Below are 23,752 nucleotides of genomic sequence, written 5' to 3'. Positions count from 1 at the left end.
AGCTATTTTGTTGAGATTTGCCGTCAAGATCTAAGTCCATCTAAGACTTTACTGCTTATTATAATGAATGTGAAGTCTCTTACGCCCATCCTGTGGGATTGCTAAAAAGTCAATCCCTTAGCATCAAACATCAATCTATTAGAGAAACTGTGCACATAATTTTTTTTTTGGTCAAAACCCTCCAAATGACACTTAAAAAAAAATTATTCTCCCCGCCCCCAGAGGGCTCCCTCATCTGTCTGCTTGTCTTCCTCAGGAGGCTCCAAAAACCAAATGCTGGGACCTCCCATGTGGGAGGTGGGCTCCCAATTGCTTGAGTCACATCCACTCCCCTGGACACTTTTTAAATAACTAAAATACAATCAAAGTCATGTGGGTGCACCTGTACCCTGTGCAAATGTTCAGCTTCACAACAACAGTACCCTGGCATAAGTAAGCACACAATCACATTTTAAAAAATCAAGAGTGAGAAGTAAACCTAACAGGCATTCACATAATGTCAGAGAAGCCTGTCTGGGTAGTAGACAGAAAATGACTGGCTAAAGAAATCGGTTCACAGATTGGGATAATCTAGAATGTCATTCTCTGAGTATCTTTCTTGAAGGAGTAGTAGCTATTACATATTCCAACACACAGTTAAATATCTTATACTGGTGGTTTCTTATGCAAATATTTTTAAAAATCTACCAAAAAAAAAAAAAAAAACCCACACCAAAATTATGTAGTGTTTTTTTCCTTGATTAACCACTTTACTCCAAGCTTCACTGATGAATCAGGAGACTGCCTACCCTAATGGCCTGGAGAGAAAGGAACACTTCCTGGTTGCAAGATGCCCTGCTATGGAGCCATTATTATTGCGCTCAAAGTGAACCCTGAATTGGATATAGCAATTTGTAAAACACTGATGTATTTCTGAAAATGTGAAAAACATGAGATTTAATTCAAATGGAAACTCTAAGAAGACTACTCAAGTATTAAAATGGCACCCAGGAAATGGTTCATAGTTTTCTATTAGATTTCATCATATGGGTGAAAATCTTCACTCATCAGAGGACAGCCTGGGAGGCTGCACAGTTAGGCTGTACTGAGGCAAATCTGTTCTTAGGGACCCACAGAAGGAAAATGACTTCTGGTGTCATGTGGCTTGTACTTATGCCAGCAAGACAGTTTAGTCTCCTTCAACCCCACTCTGTAACTGGGAAAAGAAAGTAAAATTCTTCCCTAAGAGGTTAAGATTACCAGGAGGCTTATCCTGTAAAGATGTCAAAATGTCATGGAAAAGCTGTTAAGTTTTCCAAAATTAATAAGTTGTTAATTTTAACAGCTTATTTTACTAGAGGAATCTATAATATTTGTCATGTACTCACCATGAAAAAAAAAAAAGACACACAATGAAAAGGACATGCAGAAAAATAGAGTCAATATGGAAGAATACATTCAAAGTAGGCAAAAATATGGTTTATAAAAATATACAGAATAATTTAATGATGAAATATATTGACTTGCATGTACCTTTGGACTTACTTCCTATTAACTGATCCAATTGCTCTGATAACTCTCTATTAAATGTATTTTAGAATATCCATTTAAAAAAACAAACTATTTTTAAGACAGAATACTAAAGCCTACACTTGTGCATCCCTCTGTAAGCTATCCTACTTGGTATCTTCATGGAGCCAAGATGCTAAATTTTAAAAATCTCAAGTCATAGAGAAACAAAGAATATTTCAAGTTTTCTGAACTACATTAATAAGAGTAACTTATATTAATGCAGTCTGGATTTTCAGACATAAATACCAGTCAATGGTTGGTTGTCAAAACTTAAAAGCAGGGTTTGGAGGACCCCCACAATAATGGCCATCAAATCACAATTTTACAAAGTAAAATTATTCTCAGAATTGGGCCACAGTATATGGAATAACCTAACTTTTCTAATTTCAAATCCTGTAATTTGAAGTACCAAAATTCTTTTAGGTACTTTAGGCTGACATACTGATTTTGCAGTCTATACTTTGTAAGATAGAAGGTAACTCTAACACAGAAGAAACTAAATAGTGGGGCATGGGGAATGACTTCTGTGGCACTATCCTGTTTTCATTTATCCAGACTGTTGCTCTCAGCCCTGCATTGAGGCCTCCTTGTGGATCAGTTTCTAGACTGTCACCTACCATTACACAGTCGCAAGGCTGAACACTGAGACCACAGCAGTAATAAAATAAGGAAGGTGCAGGTTTCTCCTTTTTCTGCTCTCCACCTACAATAGCATCAACATAGGGCTGACTGACAGGTACAAGTCTCAGTCTTCTTCCTCTGGGTCTATCTGTCTCCATTCGTTAACAGAAGTACGAGGGCCGCCTTTCGAAGTTCAGTGCACATGGCATTGACATCTTCTGCTAGTGTCATTTGCTGCTAAGTGTGTAGATTTCCACAGGAAATAACATTCTTCAGCCAAATTCCTATTGGCTGCATCATCCTTTGTTTCCTGGATCACTTCTCCCCAATGCTAAGTCCTTAGGTCAGTAATGCATGTCTTGGAGGGATCAAAGCATTCATTGCTGAGTTTAACATGACCTTTATCACAGATGATTTCAGCCTCTTCTTTGTAAAGTATTTTGATTGTAAAAGCTTTATCACCTTCTCTCCATGCCCAGGGCAATGGCTAGTAGTTTTCTCCTTCCTCCATGCTCCCTTCAGAATGATTTAGGAAAACTGGAATGTCACTTTGAATAGGCCACATCTATGAGCATTGCATTCTTCTGTGAGAAAGTTCTTGTCCATTTCCTAGGATATCTCCAACGTGCCCTCCCGACTTTCCCCAGTTGTGTTGATGAGCATGTTGCCCAGGTCAAAGAAAATGGCTTGCAACCTGCTCAGCCCCATCCCGGTTTTGCATTATGTTTGCAACTGTCTTTTAAGTTTGAAATTATTTCAAAATAAAAATTTAAGAAAAAAAATTTGTACCAGTTGTCTGGCTGGTATTCTCTGGGGAATGGTGCCTATCCCTGGCCTCTGCTTTTGGCAGATTAGTCATGCAGAGAGGACTGCAGCTAGATAGGACTTACTGAATGGAATTCCATGATGCTGAACGCATTTATAAGCTCCTTCTCTTCCATCATGACCACTTTGTTCATGAGTCCATTGGAAAAGGACAGGTTGGCTTGGGAAGGAGCCTGAAGGCCATTCACATCTTGATCACCTGATTATTATGATCCTCCTTGGATGAGGTTGCACATTACTGACCATTCACAGGAGTCACAAATAATTTCATACTCTGCCCATTCTGAGTGGTCCATTCATACATCTCAATGCCTAACTGCCTTGTCACCAATTTCTCGTCATACCACTTTGAAACCCCTAACCACCCACACCAACTATCAAATCTCTGGCATTGTTAATTCTAGGCAAAAGAACTGAGACTCAGAATTCAAACAAATGAGATTTCCTCTCACCATTGGTCCTTCAGGACCACCACAGCATGATGCTGTAGTGCTTCAGTTGTTCAATTTTGGGTGATGTTAGCATATCATACAAAACTATCTGTAAACTGGGTCAAAAAATTTCCTCCCTGGTCAACTAATCACAGTGAACTCCCCAGGGGTTCACAGGTATGGGTTGAGAGACAGGAGTTACTGCAGCAGGAGTTGGAACTCTGGGAATCTGAGCAACTTGCCCATGCAACTTACTTGTGACTTGTGTTTGAGCCCAATCTCACAGATATCACTTCCACTTGTTAATGAAGTTCTGCTGTTATGACCAAAGTTATGACCTGAGTGCATGGTAACTTCCTGGCACATAGCCAGGTATTTAGTTTTAACTAGAGCCCAGTAAAACTAGAAACTGTTTCTCAAAAGAAATAATGTCATCTGTAGAGAATGGTGTAACTTTGCTTCAGATTCCTAAAGATCTCTTGTGATTCACCCATTGGGGCCTACCAAAGACTCTATGTAGCATCCCTGTCACAGACACTTCATCTACTCCGAAGTATGCTGTGCCATATAGAGCAAGCAGCAGAGGGTTTGGCACAGCAGTCTGGCCTGGCTGCAAAATCTCTTGCTCTACAGAGTCTGGGAGACAGATAGAGTGGATGCAATCCCCAGGTGTTGGTTCCTTTGAGGGCTAAAGAGACCCATGGGTTCTATGGTCATGGCAGACGGGGTTCACTGCCACGTCAGATGGCCCTTCTTTGGAGCTGGTGTTTCTACGTGATGGAACTGGACTCAGATGGGATCTCTTTTCATAAGACTTTCATCCTACTTTACTGGAATTGTAGTTGGTGTTGGGGTTTAAGATATATTTAGGGGATTTGAATCTCTGGACTGACAATAGGATAGCCAGGCCCTGAGTGTCAACAGACTCCAGCTCCTACAATCTGATTTATTGGACTCACCTCACTCAGCTAAGATGGAGTTGAAGGACTACCACCACACCATGGAGCCTAGAGTGCCTACAATTGAAAGCAGGAGGATTGCATCCAGTATCTATGTGGAATCTGAGCCTCCTCCTGACATAGAGGTGCAACAGACACAACCAATCCAAGGCCCACAGAGAAAAGGTGGCATTGGAATGGGAAAAGTGGACATGGTGGCTGATGGATATGGGGAATGGCAGGAAGCGATGAGATGTGGAGGTGCCTTTGGGACTTGGAGTTGCCCTAGATGCTGCTTCAGGGGCAATCGCCGGACATTGTAAATTCTCCCAGGGACCACTGGATAGAATGTGGGAGAGTATGGGCCATGATGCGGACCATTGACCATGAGGTGCAGAGATGCCCAGAGATGTACTTACCAAATGCAATGGATGTGTCATGATGAAGGGAGTGAGTGTTGCTGGGGGGGGAGTGGTGGGGTTGAATGGGACCTCATATAATTTTTTTTTTAATGTAATATTTTTACAAAATCAATAAAAAATTAAAAAAAAAAAAAATCTCTTGCTCTATGTCCCACCCAAATGGTAAACTTGAGGTTATTTAGCTAATGCTTTTGAGTAGCATGCCCCAATTAAGTACATGCTCCCTTCAAACCACAAAGGCCACTAGACATTGTCTCTCTTTCCTAATGAATTGGGAGGACCAGATGTAGGTATCTGCTCTTTACCTTGGTTACTGTGATATGCCCCTGACCACTGGACCTCTAGAATTTTAATGATGGCCATCCCCTGAATTTTTTTGTCTAGTACCTTTCCTCTCTCATGCATATGTGCAACTGTGTTTAGTTGTAATCACTTATTCCTGATTAGAAAGTACCATCAGCATTATTTCAACAATGTATTAGGCCAATGTGATATCCTGGGAATGCAGGGGCAATTAAGATTCCTAAAGAATAGATCAAGGGTCAGATTATTATTTCTGGAAAGAGCTAGGCAGTTAATTATTTCTGGGTTTGCAGACAGTCTCTGTCACAGCTACTCAATTTGGTCACTATAGCATGAAATCAGCCATAGATAATAGTAAAGAATGATTCTGGCTCTATTTCATTAAAACTTCATTTAAAAAAAAAAACAAAAAACAGGTGGCAGCCAGATTTGGCCAGTGCCAATAGCTGGGCTAAATCATGAAATATAGGACAGTTGATATAGCTTTGAACTGGGACCATAAAAAAAATATGTATTAATATCCTTATTGGTGAAACTAAACTGCTTTGGATGGTCTTTACTAGTAGGTAAAAAGAAAAAAGCACTTATTAATTCAATCTGTGTATCAGGTACCAGCAAATGAACAGATTTGCTCCAGCAATGAAACCACATCTGAAGCTGTAACTGAAGTCAACTCCAAATTAAGTTTACAATCTCCAAGGTTAATGTCTTCTGCACAGGTCAAATGAGTAAATGGGGATGTGACCAAAATCATGACCATGCAACCTTCAGGATCCAAGTGGCACTAATCTCTGCAACCCCTCCAGGATTGTTGTCTTTGATTTACTATTTTGGTACAAAATAAGTGATTTTCACTTGTCCATTCTTACCAATAACCCACATTCCATGGGTCAGGAAGCCAGTGTGGGAATTCTGGAGTTAAGTATATCTATGCTTTGTGGAATTTAGGAAATAACAATAGGATAGGTTCAGGGATCCATTCAGACCACCATATGGACCTGAGCAAAACATCCATTATATATTCAGCTCTAGTGTCCAGTAATCACCCCATATTTTCGTTATTTCCATTTCCCCAATGCAGAGACACCATAAAATATGGTTACTCTGGGCTAGGCTAGGATGGTTTATGTTATTTCATTCTGGGACCTGGTCTCCTCTTCAAGGCAGACTGGAAATGGAAAATAGCAAGTCATCATTTGGGAGACAGGCCACAACTCTAATGTTGATTCAAGCCAGACTTAGTATGTTCACCAGATCCGGACCTTGTCCACGTATCCAAATCAAGTGGGACTTCAGTAAGCTTCCCATCTACTTAAGCCCTTGACTACTGGGATATGTTGACCTATGGATGAAACTGACTTTACAGAAACAAACGATTTTCTCTTAGGAGACCTAATAATGGGAAGAATTCACATCACACGAGTTTCTTTTAAAAAAATCATTTTATATCACTTTTTCCCTGTGTGGACTCTCTGATGTCCTTACCACTCCTATCACTTTTATAGGACTTATCACCAGTGTGGATTCTGTGATGAATTGTAAGATTTGATCTCCAACTGAAGTTCTTACCACATATCTCACATTTATAAGGTTTTTCTCCTGTGTGAACTCTCTGATGAGAGTGCAATTGTGAAGACCGACTAAAGACTTTGCCACACATATCACATTTGTATGGTTTTTCCCCAGTGTGGATACTCTGATGTAGTTGAAGACTTGAGGCCTGACTGAAGCACTTGCCACACTCCCCACACTTGTATGGCTTTTCTCCTGTATGGACTCTCTGATGCATGTCAAGATTCAAGCTCCACTTGAAGCCCTTTCCACACTCTTCACATTTGTATGGCTTTTCTCCAGTGTGTACTCTTTGATGGGCCTGAAGGTGAGAACTACGACCAAAACTCTTTCCACACTCTTCACATTTGAAAGGTTTTTCTCCACTGTGGACTCTCTGATGGGCCAAAAGATTCGAGGCCTGCCTGAAGACCTTCCCACATTCCTCACAATTATAGGGTTTCTCTCCTGTGTGGATTCTACAATGAATTTTGAGATCTGCTCTACGACTAAAGCCCTTTCCACACTCTTCACATTTGTATGGTTTCTCACCAGTATGGATCAGCTGGTGAATTTGAAGTCGAGAATTCTGATTGAATCCTTGTCCACACTCCTCACACTTAAAAGGTTTCTCTACATTGTGGGCCTTCTGATGGATCTGAAGATATGAACTTTGACTAAAACCCTTCCCACACACCTCACATTTGTATGGTTTTGCTCCTGTGTGGACTACCAGGTGAACTTGATAATGAGAATTTCTCCTGAAGCTCTTCCCACATTTCTCACACTTGTATGGTTTTTCTCCAGTGTGGACTCTCTGATGCGCTTGAAGATTTGAACTCAGAGTAAAGCCTTTACCACATACATTACATATGTATGATTTCTCTCCAGTATGGACTCCCTGATGGGCCTGAAGACTTGAAGGTCGACTGAAACCTTTACCACATTCCTCACATTTATAGGGTTTTTCACCTGTGTGGACTCTCTGATGAATGTAAAGATTTGAACTACAAATGAAGCCCTTTCCACACTCCTCACATTTGTATGGTTTTTCCCCAGTATGGACTCTCTGATGGGATTGAAGGTGTGAATTCCGACTGAAGCTCTTACCACATGCATCACACTTGAATGGTTTTTCCCCAGTGTGTACCCTCTGATGGTCCTGAAGATGAGAAGCCTGACTGAAAGCCCTTCCACACTCCACACAATTATAAGGTTTCTCTCCTGTGTGGACCTTACAATGAACATTAAGTGCTGATTTACGACTGAAGGCTTTCCCACATTTATCACATTTGTATGGTTTCTCCCCATTGTGGACTTTTTGATGAGTTTGCAGATGTGAGCTCTGACTGAACTCCTTATCACACTCATCACACTTAGAGCATTTCTCTCCCAGGTGAATTCTCTGATGAATACAAAGAGCTGAGCTATGACAGAAGCTTTTTCCACACTTGCTACATGTATGAGACTTCTCTCCTGAATGTAATCGCTGATGAAGATCAAAGCTGGAGAAATCACTGAAACTTTTTTTACACTCATTACACTGGTAAGATTTCTGTCCTGTCTGAATCATACTATGCTGATGAAATGTTGAAATCTTCATGCTGTCCTTTCCATGTTTATTGTGGCTAGAAGATTTTTTACTTCTGTGTACTCTATGATCATAGTGGTGATGTGAAATCCAAGTGAGGCTGTCAACAACACCCTGTTTACACTGACACAGTTTACTTGTCATGGAAATTTGTTGATATCTGCTCTGATGAGTCTGTGACTCAGTCATGTAAGTTTTCATCCAAGAATCCTGAGCTCTCGAAGTCGGGGACTTTGGATTTTCAGAATCATTGGGACTATCCTCTTTATGATGTAGTATATAGTTCTCATCTTCAGAAATTTGAATAGAGAGTCCTGCCTTAACCTCACAGGAGCAATGACCTTGTTTGTGGAGCTGAGAATTATTTATCATGGAGTCTTCATATCTGGTTAAGTCACTTGCAATTTGTTGCCATATTTGCGAGTAAGAAAGTTCTTCATGCAATCCTCTATCTTGAACAGTTTCCAGTTCCATTCGATTCTTCTCTCCTAAAAGGACAAAGAATCCAGATATGTGGGTGGACAAGTGAAAGATCTGTTCAGATTTCAAGATTTCACAGGGCAGTGTGAACCATGAATGAATTCCAGAATGGTTCAGTTTATCTTTTTTTCCTTACTTTTATTTTTTATCATATATGGAGTTCTCTAGTTTGCACACTGATAAAAACCAAAAGGTGGTCCTTTAAGCTCCCAACCAAAAAGCATTTAGGAAATCCATTTAGAAACACAATTACTGCCATCTGACATACCATATAAACAATTTTTAAATTTTTATGTCCTTCCTACCACAATACAGTACAAATAAGGACAAGCATTTTGTAGTGCTCAGCAATTTGTAATTAAAATATAGAGGTCAGTAGCTGATCAGCATAAATATGCAGATAAATCCCAGTTTGATTTTGGGTTTCTCTGTGATTCTAAATCTTAGTTTAAGTTTGAGCAAAGTCATAGAAGCAAAAAAGCTTTGACATGTTATCTGAAATAGGAAAAGAACTAGAAAATTGCAGTTTTGCTGGGAAGCTGAAACCCTATACCAGAAGCAGAGGTAACACCAAGATTAATGCTAATGAAGAAAATCAAAGGTGCTAAGAATCACTTGGAGTGAAAGGAAAGCATGAAAAGCTATGCAGTGGTTCCTTCTGAGGTTTTTATATTATTTTCTAATATATTTTTATGTTTTTAAGCAATCAAAATTTAGATAGGGAAGAATGCAGTCTCTGAAAAATGGTGTGGAAAATTTTTGGATGTAGATATACTGATCTTTAACAAAACTGTTTTCCAAATAGATTAATGCAACCCATTATGAGCAGTGAAATACATTTATTAGCTTGTGATATTTAAAAGATATAGAATAGAATCTATCATTACAGGAAATAAAGGTGTTATTACATGAAATGCTTTATAAAATCATACATAAAAATCTACACACACATAAAATATGTGGTAATGATATAAGACCTATTTTTTATTCAGGAGACACAAATGTAACATGGCTCAAAAAATCTTTCAAGGGAAAGACTAACTCACAAGCTGATTATTCTCAGAGAGACCTTAGGAAATAAAAGAAGTGAATATGAGAATCCTCATTAAAAAATTTCCTCCCTGAGTATGCTCTACTACTAATGGCTTGAGGAAAGCCATAGGAAAAGCATGTTATTCAGTTTAGTTACAATTAAAATGCCACAAGTTCACCGAGATGTGGGTGGACTTGTGCAGACAGGCAAATACAGACACATACCATGGCACCTAAGAAATTAGAATTAGGTTAGGAATTCATCTGAGGACAAAAAATATTTTGCAATATCCTTTATTCACTCTGATTTGTCCATCGATTATCAGCTATCACCATGGAAGAGAGTGAGATCTCCTTATCCAATAACTAACTCACTCATTTATGCAACAAATATTCAGAGGCCCTGCCAAATACCAAAACTATTTTAAGCAATGAGGAAACTGTAATAACAAATTCCTCCAGACCTGGAGATGACACTCCATGTAAGGAAAGATAGGTGATACACAAGCAAACAAACGTACGTGAGGTGATGACCAAAGCTTGTATAAAATATAAGGCAGAGGGTAAAGGGAGAATGGTATTTTAAATAGGGTGCTCAGAGGAGACATCTCTCATTATATAAAAACTGAACAGAGACCTCAATGAAGTACAGGAGAGGCCAGGAGGATTATAATATTCCAGGCCCAGAGAAGAGCAAGTAAAGGGCTCTGAGGCAGAAGCATCCTTGACATGTCTAAGAAACAGGAGGGAAAGGATAGGAGATGTCTTCCAGGAGGCAGAGTGGGTTGAAAAGCAGACTGTACAGAACTTTATAACTCATTTTAAATGTTTTACCTTTTTATTTTTTAGGAGGTACCATGGATTGAACCCGGAACCTCGTATATATGAAAACATGCTCAACTACTGAGCTACATCTGCACGACAAGAGGTTTTTACTATAAGTAAAATAAACCATTTTAAGATGATTTTGAGCAGAGGACTAATGTAATTTGATTTGCATTTCCAAAGGATCACTTTGGTTGCTACTTGGAGAACAGACTATAGAAAGAACACAAGCAGGGCCACTAGTATGAAAGCTGTTGGAATAATCCAGGAAAGAGATGTGGCATTTTAGACCACATCATGGCAAAAGCGGTGGTGAGAAGCAGAACAGATGGACAAATACCTATGAGAACTCACAACTGCTTGGTTCTTACCTGAATTTCTCCCTGTTTGAGTTGCTGCCTTCATCATCCAAAGCTTCTCTTCTCTTTCTATATGCAATATATCTTGTTTCAAAGGTTGATGTCCTGGGAATATGCAATGACATGTTTAAAATGAATGCACTATAGGTAAAATTTACTGGAAATTTGGGTTCTAACTAGATAATCTCTAAGACACCAAAAGCAGTGCTCTTCAAAATTTCTTTATATCACAATCTATTTGAAGAAATGCCATTTAAGACCCATACCCATGCATAAATATGTATTACTAAAGCAAAGGCTGAACGACCTATTTCTAAGCAATGTTTATTTTCATTAAAATATTGTCCCACTGGGGGAGCAGATGTGGCTTGAGCAGTTTAACACCTGCTTCCCACATAGGAGGTCCTGGATTCTGTTTCTGGTGCTCCTAAAAACAAAAAACAAATGCAAGCAAATGGGCAGAAGGGTCAGTGCGGGGAAGCCAATGTGGTTCAGTGGTTGAGTGCTGGCTTCCTACGTGCAAGGTCCTGGGTTCAATCCCCAGTTCTGGTACCTCCAAAAGGGGAGGGAAAGGAAAAAAAAAAAAATATATATATATATATATATATATACATGTTATGTATGTATGTATATGGTCCCACTGGCACCACATCCCACTCATACACAATGTAGCCAGAGTTTCTATTGCACTGTGTTGTTCTGCCCAAGGAGCACTGATATTTTCTCCTTATTTTATCTCATTAAAAACTGCTGGTGGAACTCAATAAACTGGTTTTATAATGTACTAATGGGTCAGGAGTGGAATCTGTAAAAAAACAGACAAGGTATAGCAGTATACTGTCATTTAAAGTTCTTTTACAAATTATGAATTGTCCATTGAGAAAGAAGAGAAATATTCTGTCTCTTCATCTCCTAAGAATTAGAGTCAAGTCCCAAAAATCAAGAGAACCACTGAAAGAACCCCAAAGTCTTAAAACCCCAAGGACACAAAGACACTCCAGAAGGAGGCTGTCCTCACCCACTGAGAGCACGTTCCTGAAGTTCTCCACCATCACATCTCGGTACAGCTTCCTCTGGGCAGAGTCCAGCAGCCCCAGCTCCTCCTCAGTGAAGGCCACAGCCACATCCTTGAATGTTACCGCTTCCTACAACAAACACATACAACCTCAGTCTTATAAACCATATCCACTGGAAGAGGGACAGCAACGAGAAGGTGGAGAACATGTGTGGGAAGTTTCTCTGGATTCTTCAGGTCAGGAGTAAATTTGTAGATTTCTCTTTCTATTCTGCCAATACCATAAACTAAATTTCCTCAGTCTCACCAAAAAGGCTGCTATGAAAAAGAAAGCTTTGTATATTTACTTGGTACCCTTGGTGAGTATTCTTTAAGTAAACCCTCTAGAACTCTAATTATTGCATTCAGAATGACAATGTTTTACTTTTTAATTTTTATGGCCAGTTGCCCCAGAAACATTTAGCAGAAATGGTTAGCACTTTAATCCCAATGTTTGCTAGCACCTCCCTTCCCAATGTGGGGAAGAATCGGATGAAGAGTAGTGCTATATGTGGAAAGAAACCAAAAGGGCACACCAGGTCTCTGAATGAAAAACTCACCTTTCCTCCTTTCTCTCAAATATAATACTATGACTCCAGACCCCTGATCTTCTGAGTTAACATGAGCAGGTTTCTCATATTTAACAAGCACTTCTCTTTATGTTTCAAATGAAGATGACACCAAGAACCTCCACAGTGAATCCAAATAATACAGGGGCTTTTTCATACCGTCATGTAGGCTTGGCATCTCGAAGGTTAGCAATAACATAAGGAAGGGGCTTTGCATTGTCATGGTACCTCAGCATCTTAGACCCAGTGGGCAGATCCCTCAGTGACTACCCTTAACACCTGCTGATGCAAGATAAACAGCTTCTCCCTCTCCTCCCCACATGCTACCTGAGTTTGTGTGCCCGAAAATGTAAATACAAGCTTCCAATCCCCATGCATGCTCGATCAATTGCTATAGCCCCCAACCCCACTGGGCACTTTTTGGTCCCTGCCTGCTTGATTAAGGCCACGCTCCTGCCATGTTTCCCTGTGTGGCCCTGTGAGATGTACCACTCCTGTTCTAGGACTGTTATCACTCATAACCTTTTTTTCCATACATCTCTGGTGTCACTTGTCCCTGCCAAACCTATCTATATAAAGAACCTTTCAATTCAACCTCATCACACGGCTGCTCTGAGGAGTAAATGCAGTGACAGATTGCAAGTCCCTGGCAGGTCCTCTACAGTGCCACTAGACTTTTTTCAACTAAAGTCATCAATTACATTAATTTTTTAAAAACTAACAAAAAATCATGAAGGAAAAAAACAGACCAGTAAATGAAATACACAGGGTATGAATCAGGCATGGGGGAGAGAGAACCTAGCTAGCTCTTTTAGTGTGACAACTTCTAACGAAATGTTTGTGAAGAAAGAATAATTTAGAAAACTGGTACATATACTTGTTGGGAATATAATATAGCAATTAAAAGTGAATGCTATTTAGTATTAAGTGAAAAAAGCACAATTTAAAGTCACATCTATATTATGAATACAAATATATATGTTCAGATTACAGGAAAAAAAGCAGTAAATGTATAAGGTGGGAAGTAGTAAAGTGTAAGTTCTTTATTTTTAATAATTTTCTACTTTTAGCTGTGGGAAAAAAATGAAATAAAACTAAAACCCAAATCAGTTAAACTGAGGACCTGGCAAACTCAACAGATCCTTAAATTCTTTGACCCTCCTTGAAAGAGAAAAACTTGGCAGCGGACTTGGCCCAGTGGTTAGGGAGTCCGTCTACCACACAGAGGTCCACGGTTCAAACCCCAGGCCTCCTTGACCAGTGTGGAGCTGCCCATGCGCAATGCTGATGTGTGCAAGGAGGGCGCTGCCACGCAGGGGTGTCCCCCACATAGGGGAGCACCACACTCAAGGAGTGCGCCCTGTAAGGAGAGCCACCCAGCGCAAAAGAAAGTGCAGCCTGTCCAGGAATGGCACCACCCATATGGAGAGCTGACACAACTAGATGACAAAACGAAAAGAAACAACACAGATTCCCGTGCCGCTGACGACAACAGAAGCAGACAAAGAAGATGCACAAATAGACACAGAGAACAGACAACCGGGGTGGGAGGGGAGAGAAATCAATCAATCAATCAATCTTTAAAAAAAAAAAAAAAGAAAGAAAGAGAAAAACTTGTGTTCAAATTCTAAGTACCAAAAGAGCACTTAAACAGAAAGAAAGGCAAGCCCTCATCACCTTGAATGTCGTCATTTTTTCTTCCTCCTTCTAGGGAACCGGGTCCTAGGAAGGCAGAAATGAAAAAGGAGAAAGAAGTCAATGGAAACTAGTCAAGTATGTCGCTAACCCATGTGGCCACTCCTTATGAATTAGCAAAGGTGCCCCTTCCTCAGTGCCTGCAGCTACAACTGGCTTGATTGAGCAGAGCATGGCATAAGCACCAGATACTCCTTAATCCCTTTCAGAAGTGTTTCTGTGAACAACCTGCCTAACCACACACAGTGCCTAATCACCAGTGTACCTTTTAACTCCCAAGGTAGTAACTCTTATTCTAGGTATAGTGTGTATTGAGATGATATAATTCTGAGTAGCCTCTGGAATCAATATATGTAGGCTAAAATCCTGACAAGGCTACTTACTAGCTTTGTCATCTTGAACAAATGATTAACATCTCTGTGCCTTCATCCTATTATTAGCATAGGGGGAGAGAATAAAAGGACAGTTGCAAGGTAGAAGCTCTTAGAACATTGAGAGGCTTTCTTATTTCTTTGCAACTGCAGGAGAACAATGATTTTCTGTAGTTTGAAATTATATTTAAAAATGTGATTTCTACCAGAATATTGTAAGATATCTAGCATTCAGAGGCTGTTGCTCTGTTGTGTGAAAATCTCTTACAATTTCTGAAAAATCTCTGGTTGCTGTCTTTAATAACTTTTTTCCAGGTTCATGATTTATTGCACAAACTGAATATCAGATGATGAGTTGACATTAGCTTTTCCAGACATGAGAACTTAATGGATGAAGTACACACAGTTTAGAATCGATTTAGGTTGTTTTCATACCTGGAACATCTTTAAATCTTAACTTCAAGTATAGGACAATCAAAGCAATACCTTCATATATACCAGTACACAATTGATGCTACTTGTAAGAGTATAAGAGCTGGAGTATTTTTTAATATCAGTGAACTGGAACTGGGCATCAGTTTCTGGACCTGCCATGATTTCAATTGGGAATGGTGATATCACAAGGTAAAGGAGGCAAAGACAAGTGAGAGCTGCTCAGGATCCAGAAGTATGTTCTGGCTATTTCCTAGGAAAGGCCTTCCCTCTGATGGTAAATGGACTGAGATCTACGCAGGCCTGGTGAACTACAGGGCTGGGCCATAGTCACTCTCCCTTTGACAAAGACTGGAGAGGACAGCTCAAAGAAAACATACAGCTTTCCCAAGCCACAAATTCCACAGCCTGTGTCCTTCAAACATACGTAGCCACCCCCTGGCCTGGCTGGAAGAAGCCACCTTCCCTGTATACATTCAGCGGGCTACCTTCCCTAACAATTTGCTACCTCAACAAAATTTCAATTGACACAAACAACTTTTTATAAAAGATATAAAAATGCATGAAGCTACTTTTTTTTTTAAACAGGAAGGCCCCTTTTGACACACATGAATAAAGTAAAGAAAAATCAATAAAACCTAAGGTTCTGCAATTAAAAACAAAGTTTTATAGTCAATATACCTAAGTTGAATAAACAAAGCAGAATACTGAGTTCGTATTTTTATAAATCAGTAATTGGGTGAGACAAGAAAGCTCCCCCAACATTAGAATGCAAACTAATAGAAGTAGAATGGAAGCTAGGAAATCAGCAAACAATGCTAAAAACTAGTGAAAGGTTGATAGAGAAAAAGATACCACATAGTCTCAAAGTATTTCCCCACAAGATACTTAACAATTACGAAAGGAAGAATAGGTGGTATATCTGGCTGACATCATCTTAACTAAGAGAACAAAGTTTCAATCATCAATGTTGGGACAGACCAACATCATTAGCCTCATATGAAGCACAGCAAAGGATGCCTTATAAATGTGTATGGTATCCCTGTTGATAACCTGAATATATTCATGAACAAACATCAGATAACCCAAAAAAAAGTTAAACATTCTACAAAATAATTTGCTTTCAAAAATGTCAAAGCAAAAAAGAAAAATAAAGGCTGAGGAGTCATTCTAATTAAACTGAACTAAAGAAACATGAAAATTTAAGTGCACAGCATATAACTGGACTGCAAGAAAAATTGTATTAAGATTTTATTGGGAAAAGTTGAATAAACAAAAATACGGACTATGGAGTAAACCAACAGTATATTATCCATGTAATTGCTTTTATTTGATCACTGTACTGTGATTATGTAAAAGAATGTTCTTGTTCTGAGAATACATACACTTAAGTATTTAAGGACAAAGGGGTACCATGTCTCCAGCCTACCCTCAAATGGTTCAGAAAAAAAAAAGATATGGGTATGATAAAGTTGGGAAAGAAAAAATCCTAGCTCTGACAGCTAATAGTGACAGCAGTTAGAACTTGGTGTTTTCAACTGATCAACCAGAATGAGACAGGGTCACTCAGTGCTCATGGAGAATAAGGAAAAGCAAGCCCACTCCATCATTATATAACAAAGACTTTCTACAATGACAAAAATAACCAAATTGACTGTCTCACCCAGCAAACACCAGAAACTGTTTCCTTACCAATGACAACTCCAGTATAACTTTGTTTCTCCTACCTCCTAGATAAAAATTACTATATCCAGTCATGAATTGTTTCTGCTTGACATCATAGAAACCAGAACAAACCACCACTATCTAAAACTTTCCCCAACCAAGCTAACACAAGCCAAAACCCAATAACCAGCCTCTCCTAATTGCCTCTTACCGAAACATCCCATAATTCCCTGTGCTGTGTGAGCTTCCTTGCTGCAGCAAGCTAAAAAACAAAAACAAAAACAAAACCCATCTTAGATTACACATATATTCCTGGTGGTATCTGGCTAATGGTTATCAACAGAGCAAATAGGCAAAATGTAAAAAATTAGTAAGTCCTGGTCAAGGGAATATGAAAATTCCTTATTCTATTTTTTGCAACTTTTCTGTAAGTTCCAAGTTATAATTAAAAGTTAAGAAATCTGGAAAGAATCATGTTATTAGTAAGAGTAATAACAATAATGACAATGGAACAGAATCTAACACTGAATATCAGCCAACTACTACTTGATCCTCCCACTTCTGGCTATAATCCTTCAATACAAAAAGAGGGCAATGAATCTACTTCCCATAGCCTGGGAGAAATATTCCCTCACACGTTAAAATTCCTGCCATTTGACAATACACTTGCCAGGTAACTTTTGCTCATATCAGGAATTTGCAAGGAGACCTGACAGTTCATGATATTCAGTGGGAAAATATTCAGTGGCCAAGGAAGGGACTGGATATATCCAGTTCAGTTTTATCTGAGACAACCAGCTGGATCAGTTTTCTTGGCCTGAGTTTCTAGGCAAAATCCCTTCCTGAGCTTCTCAAACTTTAATGTGCACAGAAATCACCTCCGGATCTTGTTAAAATGTAGATTTCCAGGTCATATCTCCAGAAATTCTAAATCAGTAAGTCTTGGGTGGGACTGAAGGACCGGCATTATACCTAGGTGATGTCAAAGCCATTGGTTTGTAAAACACAGTTTGAGTAGCATTGCAGCATTCCACTAGTCCCAAAGTAAACAGTCACTAAACAAAAATATACAAAAATAACTAAACAAAAATGCATTAAAATTTTAACAAATGCTATCATTACATCTTCAGGGTAAGAATAGTTTAATATTTTGGTTTATACATTTCTGTGTTTTCTGAATTCTCCACAATGGTTTTATGTTGCTTTCATAATAAGTATATTACTTGAAATAAAATGAATCAGTTGAGAATATATTTTTTCAAATCCCTCATGGAATTGTCCTAACACATTAACATTGCTTTCAAAGTCCCAGCCTACTTTGGTGACCTGATTCCAGCCAGTTCCCTCGGGCTCAAGGGGAATATATCATAAGAGGTTATGAACGCATTATCTGGGTTCAGACTGCCGATGTTCCAATTCCATCTCCACCGCTTACTAACTGGGTGGGTGGCCATGGTCCAGTAACTTCTCGGACTTGTGTCTCGATCTCCTCATACGTAAAATTATAGGTCAAAAGAGCACTACCTACCCTCTTTACAGAGCCCCTGTATGGCTGAAATGTGTTTATTGATGGAATTCAGCAACTAAAGAATAATTACCATTACCCATGCCCAAGAACATCTCCCATACGTTCTCCAAATTAAGTGAATATCTCTGCAGAAAAATGTCAAGTCCTACTCACGTGGGGCCCTGCTGCCAGTGGCCCTCCTGCTCCATGCACTGCTTTTAGAGCAGGGGTTCTTAACCAGCGGTCCACGGGTCTCCCTTTTTAGAGAACAGCAAACGAAGGCAGAGAGGTTGAGTAACTTGCTAGGGAACGCCGAGAGATCATAGACCTTCAAACCCGCGATGCACCACCGGTGTCCACCCTAACCCGGAAACATCCCAATCGCCACCCAGGGGAGCGCAAACAGCCACCCTCGTCCCTCAAACCTCCGCGGTCAGCTGCTCTTCCTCTTTCTCTCCAAAAGAAAGGCTGGATAGATGATGGGCCGAAGCACAGCTTCGGGAAGTCCGAAAGGGTGGCGCGGACTGGACCTGAATCACCATCACTAGCAAAAAGATGGCTGCTACTTCGTCCTCCTGGGCCCACCGGAAGTGCCCACCAGAACTCCTGCACTACACTTCCCAGAATGCCCCTTGAACGAAAGTGCCTGCGGCTTCAACGAGCTCGTAGACCTAAACATCTCAGAACGTCTGCGAGGAAAACGTGTACACCTGCGCCTTATTGTAGCGGAAGTATGTGAGACTTCACGGAACCCGGCACTGCGTGTTACACAAGGCCAGCCGGGGAAACACAGCACCGTACCGCCCTCTTGGACTACACTTCCCCGGATGTCCAAGAGGCAAACAGAGAAACCGCGCCCACTGAGACGGAAGTGCCGTTACCTGCGTGCTGGTTTCACTTCCCGGAACCAAAAGAAAATCCCCTCTGGAGAAAGGCACTATAACCCTAGACCTTAAATTATTTCTATAATTTTAAATATTGTAATATTAATATTCGACAAGGTGGATTTTAAGGATAAAAGCATTCCTTGACATACACAGGGACACATAATGATTAAAATTTCAAGTTATCATAAACTAATAATTTGGCTTCATATTTTGTAGAGCAAAAAGTGACAAACCACAAAAAGAAAGACACAAACACATAATTGGAAAGGGAGATATAACACACACATAGAAGGAAATGTTAAGTCTTAAATGTGTATATTAAAATAGGGACACTGAAAAATCTAGAAAAAAATACATCTCAGGAAATTAATGAAATGTCTGGAACATTTTAAAACAAGTACCAGATACGGTATCTCACATGAAAAAAATTTAGTATGCCTCTTTTACCGATAGGGCCACTTTTTAAAAAAACCTAATCATAACATGTATTTATCCATCTAAGAAAGTAAAAATATTTCTTTCTTAAAAACTAATACCCAATTCCTAATATAATTTCCCAATTGTTTTAAAGATACTTAGAATAAAAAATTTTTGGATACAGATCCAAAAAGATGCGTACATCTAATTTGTTGGTTTATGACTATTAAATATCTTTAGTTCTATAAAAGTGCTCTTGTCCCCTTTTTTATGTCATTGATTTCATGAAAATCATGTCATTTTTCTGCAACATTGGAAACTGTAAGTAAATGGAGCAATAATTGAAAGGACTTTTGAGTCTTTTTTATGTTTTCGTATTCTAAGCTCTTTCTGGAAAACATCCTCCAAGAACTATGGTATGCCTGGCTTGAGACAACATGTCACACAGAGCAGACACAGAATTTCTTTCCAGTATAAGTAAACGGACATCCTTGATAAATCAGGATAAAATATTACAACATAAATTTAAAAATTTATTAATCCACTTTATTTTTCCCATTGCATCCTCCACTCCCTCAAATACCTCTAATTTGTTTGATGGGTTTCTTTGTGTGTTTATTCTTGTGTAAAATGAATGTGATGTTATGTACATGTTTTTAATTTATATAAATGATACTGTGTCATAAAATTCATTCTGATTTTATTTTCCTCATGCAGCCATATACTAATATTCATCCATCACTCTAATATATTTCATGGAACTCCATTTTCTGCACCCACATTTCACTTACTGCTCTTCCCATTGCCAACACCAATGAAATGAAAATCTTCATACATGTCTGTTAATACTTCTGCATGACAATTTCTTTGAAATACACACCCAAGAGTGAAATTGCTTCATAGTATATGAGTGCACTTAAGTTTAACATCAGCCAGATTGCCCTCCAGAATGGCTACACCAGACTGCATACCTAAGAGGTATACATAAGGTTTCTTGAATAACTCCCCCCTCACCATCATTTGGATGATTCATTATCCTAAGAATTACTGTCTATTAAATGTATATCTTATTGTTTTGATTAAATTTCTCTGATTTCTGTAAGTTTAATCATTTTTTCAAATGCTTAGTGAACATGGATATAAATGTCTTTTTATACCTTTGTCCTTCTTTCTGTTATGAATGCTAAGTCTTTCTTCCTCATTTGCATTTTATAATCTGATTATTACTACATAATACTTAATATTACTCTAAATCTTATCAGTTTAAATACTGCAAATATCCTTTCCTAAATTGACGTTTTCAAAATTTGTCCATTATGCCTTTCATTGAATGGAAATCCTTAATTATGAGGTAACAAAATTAATAAATTTTTTCTTAATTTATGTGCTTTTGAAACTCATAAGTCAAAAATATTATACACACCCACCAGCAGTGTGTGAGGGGTTTCTCTACCTCCTCACCAATATTTGCTATTTTGTTTAATAATAGCCATCCTCCTGGGTATGAACTGGTATCACATTGTGGTTTTGATTTGCATTTCCCTAATGATTAATGATGGGGAGCATATTTTCATGTGTTCATTGGGCATTTGTATATATTCTTTGGAGAAATATTAAGTCCTTTGTTCATTTTTTAATTGGGTGGTTTGTCTTTTTGTTGCTAAGTTTTAGATATTAAACTTATATGGTTTACAAATATTTTCTCCCAATATGTGGGTTATCTTTCCATTTTCTTGGTAATGTCTTCTGATGCAATCAAGTTTTTAATTTAGATAAAGAAAAAAAACCCACACATACAAAAAACTTTATACTTTTGGTGTTATATCTATTAATCCATTGCCAAGTCTAGAGTCATAAATATTTATGTTTTCCTCTAGAAGTTGTATAGTTTTAGTTCTTTTATTTAGTTCCTTGATCCATTTTGAGCCTTTTTTTTTTTTTTGATGTAGGAAGAGATCCAAATTCATTCTTTTGCATGAGGAAATCTAGTTGTCCCAGTACCATTTGTTAAGGAAACTATTCTTTCACCCCATTGCTTGTACTTGGCACCCTTATAAAAAAACTCAATTGACTGTAAATATAAATAAACAGCAAAATAAAACATATAAAATTTTAAAATATTTTAAAAATTTAAAAATGAAAAACAAAAGAAATTTTTAAAAATAAAATGGCTGTAGATGAATGCTATTTTTTTCTGGATCCTTAATTCTGTTCATTTGTTCTATATGTCTATTTTTACGCCAGTATCACTGAGTCTCAACTTTGGTGTAACTCTGTAGTAAGTTCTGAAATTGGAAAATGAGAGTTCTACGTTGTTCTACTTTGTTGTTTTTCAAAATTGTTTTGGCTATTCTGGATGTCATGAAATTCCACATAAATTTGAGGATCTGCTACTGAATATAATGTTAGCTGTGTTTTCCCTAAATGCCCCTTCTCGTGTTGAGGAGGTTATCTTCTATTCCTAGCTTTATGAGTGCCTTTTTTTTTTTTTTAACAGAAAAGGCATTGGATTTTGTCAAAGGCCTTTTCTGCATTAATTGCAATGATCATGCAGGTTTCTGTTCTTCAGTCAATTAATGTGGAATAATACATTGATTGCTTTTGTATGTTGAACCAGCCTTGTATGCCTAGAACAAATGCCACTGATCCAGGTGTACAATCACTTTATTTTGTTTTTAAAGATTTATTTATTTATTTCTCTCCCCCCCCCCCCCAGTTGTCTGTTCTCTGTGTCTATTTGCTGCATCTTCTTTGTTCACTTCTGTTGTCAGCGGCACAGGAATCTGTGTTTCTTTTCGTCGCGTCAACTTGTTGTGTCGGCTGTGTGTGTGTGCGGCACCATTCCTGGGCAGGCTGCACTTTCTTTCACGCTGGGTGGCTCTCCTTACAGGGTACAGTCCTTGTGCGTGGGGCTTCCCTCCACGGGGGGCACCCCTGGCATTCCTTACGCACATCAGCACTGTGCATGGGCCAGCTGCACACGGGTCAAGGAGGCCCAGGGTTTGAACTGCGGACCTCCCATGTGGTAGACGGACGCCCTAACCATTGGGCCAAGTCCGCTGCCCTACAATCACTTTAATATGCTGTTGGATTTGTTTTATTTTTATTTTTGGAGATGTTTAGCATCTGTATTTATAAGGGATTTTGATCCATATAATTTCCTTTTCTTGTGATGTCATTGGATTGTGATGTCTTTGATCCTGTTTCTTTGTATGCTTTGTGATGTTTCAGTGAAATCTGGATATTTGAATATTATCATATGCTAACTGTGGAACTAACTGTGGAAATCAGAGTCTTCATCTCTAGGGTTTGTTTTGCTCAAATGAAAAAGGTTGTAGCAGACTGTTTAGTGATTATTTCAAACTAATTTTAAAAAGATTATATTCCTTGTTGAGTATGGTCACTGAAATTTCTATTCCTTAGATTATCTTCAGCTGTATTTTGCTAAAACAAACAAAACAATGCTATTGTTTCCTTTTTCCTTTAGCAATAGAACTGCCAAGGTTTAGCCAAACCAGCACATGTCTATCTCACTGAAGACTCCACTCCCCAGATCCCCATATATAAACAGTGGCCAAGTAATTAAGTTCTGACTAATAGAATTTAAAGTTTAATTACTTCTCTTTACACATTGCACAGAGGAAAATGGCTGTAGGTCCCTTTGGGGAAGGTCTGGGAGAAAGATTAATGGTGCAAAATTTTGGCAGCATGGCATGGTCCATCCTCAAGGGAATCTGGATTCCCTTCATTCAAGAGATTTTGGGTCTGTAAACTGACTCAAGTCTGAGAATTGATTGATGGGCTGATTCTTTGTTTTGGCAATTCAAGTCAAACTCTGTTCAGTTGACATAGAACTATTTCATTTCATGGATCAAAGAAGAAATTAACAGATTTCACGTCTATTTTCTAGGGACACCAAGATCAACTAAAGAATGCCATATATCAGACTATTCTAATTTCTATATTGGCTCTGCTGTCCATTACGGTAAATATGCCCATCTTGTCTTTGGCAATTACATGCTACCACTTGCCTCCTGCTACCTTGGTATCATTTTATTCCCATTGCATTTAGGAACCCAGGTCAACAGTAGTTCTCAGAAAGCTTATGACCCATAGAGAACACTACTGAGAATTTGAAGGATGTTGGGGTTCCTCTCACAAATTAATTTCTTACAATCATAGTGAAAAGTATGTCCTCTGACCCTGCAGCAAGGGTGAGCAGGTCT

At 38.8% G+C, this 23,752-nt stretch overlaps 1 protein-coding gene and 1 pseudogene across 6 annotated transcripts; both read right to left on the bottom strand.

Moving 5' to 3' along the window:
• Positions 1-1,907: 1,907 nt before the first annotated feature.
• Positions 1,908-2,884, bottom strand: LOC101436334 (N-acylneuraminate-9-phosphatase-like; annotated as a pseudogene).
• A 3,630-nt stretch (positions 2,885-6,514) lies between these two features.
• LOC139436877 (zinc finger protein 226-like) lies at positions 6,515-19,051 on the bottom strand. Of its 6 annotated transcripts, none has more exons than XM_071209299.1 (8): positions 18,648-18,813; positions 18,397-18,479; positions 17,594-17,687; positions 16,927-16,977; positions 14,230-14,274; positions 11,948-12,074; positions 10,942-11,034; positions 6,515-8,721 (listed from the first exon to the last, which is right to left on the bottom strand). In XM_071209299.1, exons 5-8 carry the CDS (start codon positions 14,242-14,244, stop codon positions 6,530-6,532), a joined length of 2,427 nt encoding a protein of 808 aa, XP_071065400.1. In that variant the 5' UTR covers positions 14,245-14,274; positions 16,927-16,977; positions 17,594-17,687; positions 18,397-18,479; positions 18,648-18,813; the 3' UTR covers positions 6,515-6,529. The 6 variants fall into 6 exon arrangements, with proteins under 6 accessions (XP_071065400.1, XP_071065399.1, XP_071065401.1 ...); XM_071209298.1 differs by having other exon boundaries at positions 17,594-17,770; positions 18,648-18,795; XM_071209300.1 differs by lacking the exon at positions 17,594-17,687 and having other exon boundaries at positions 18,648-19,047.
• Positions 19,052-23,752: the final 4,701 nt, after the last annotated feature.

Source organism: Dasypus novemcinctus, chromosome 18 (assembly GCF_030445035.2).
Source record: "Dasypus novemcinctus isolate mDasNov1 chromosome 18, mDasNov1.1.hap2, whole genome shotgun sequence".
Classification (NCBI taxonomy): domain Eukaryota; kingdom Metazoa; phylum Chordata; class Mammalia; order Cingulata; family Dasypodidae; genus Dasypus; species Dasypus novemcinctus.
Note: the sequence above shows the minus strand (reverse complement) of the source record. Positions and strands in the feature narration are given on the sequence as shown.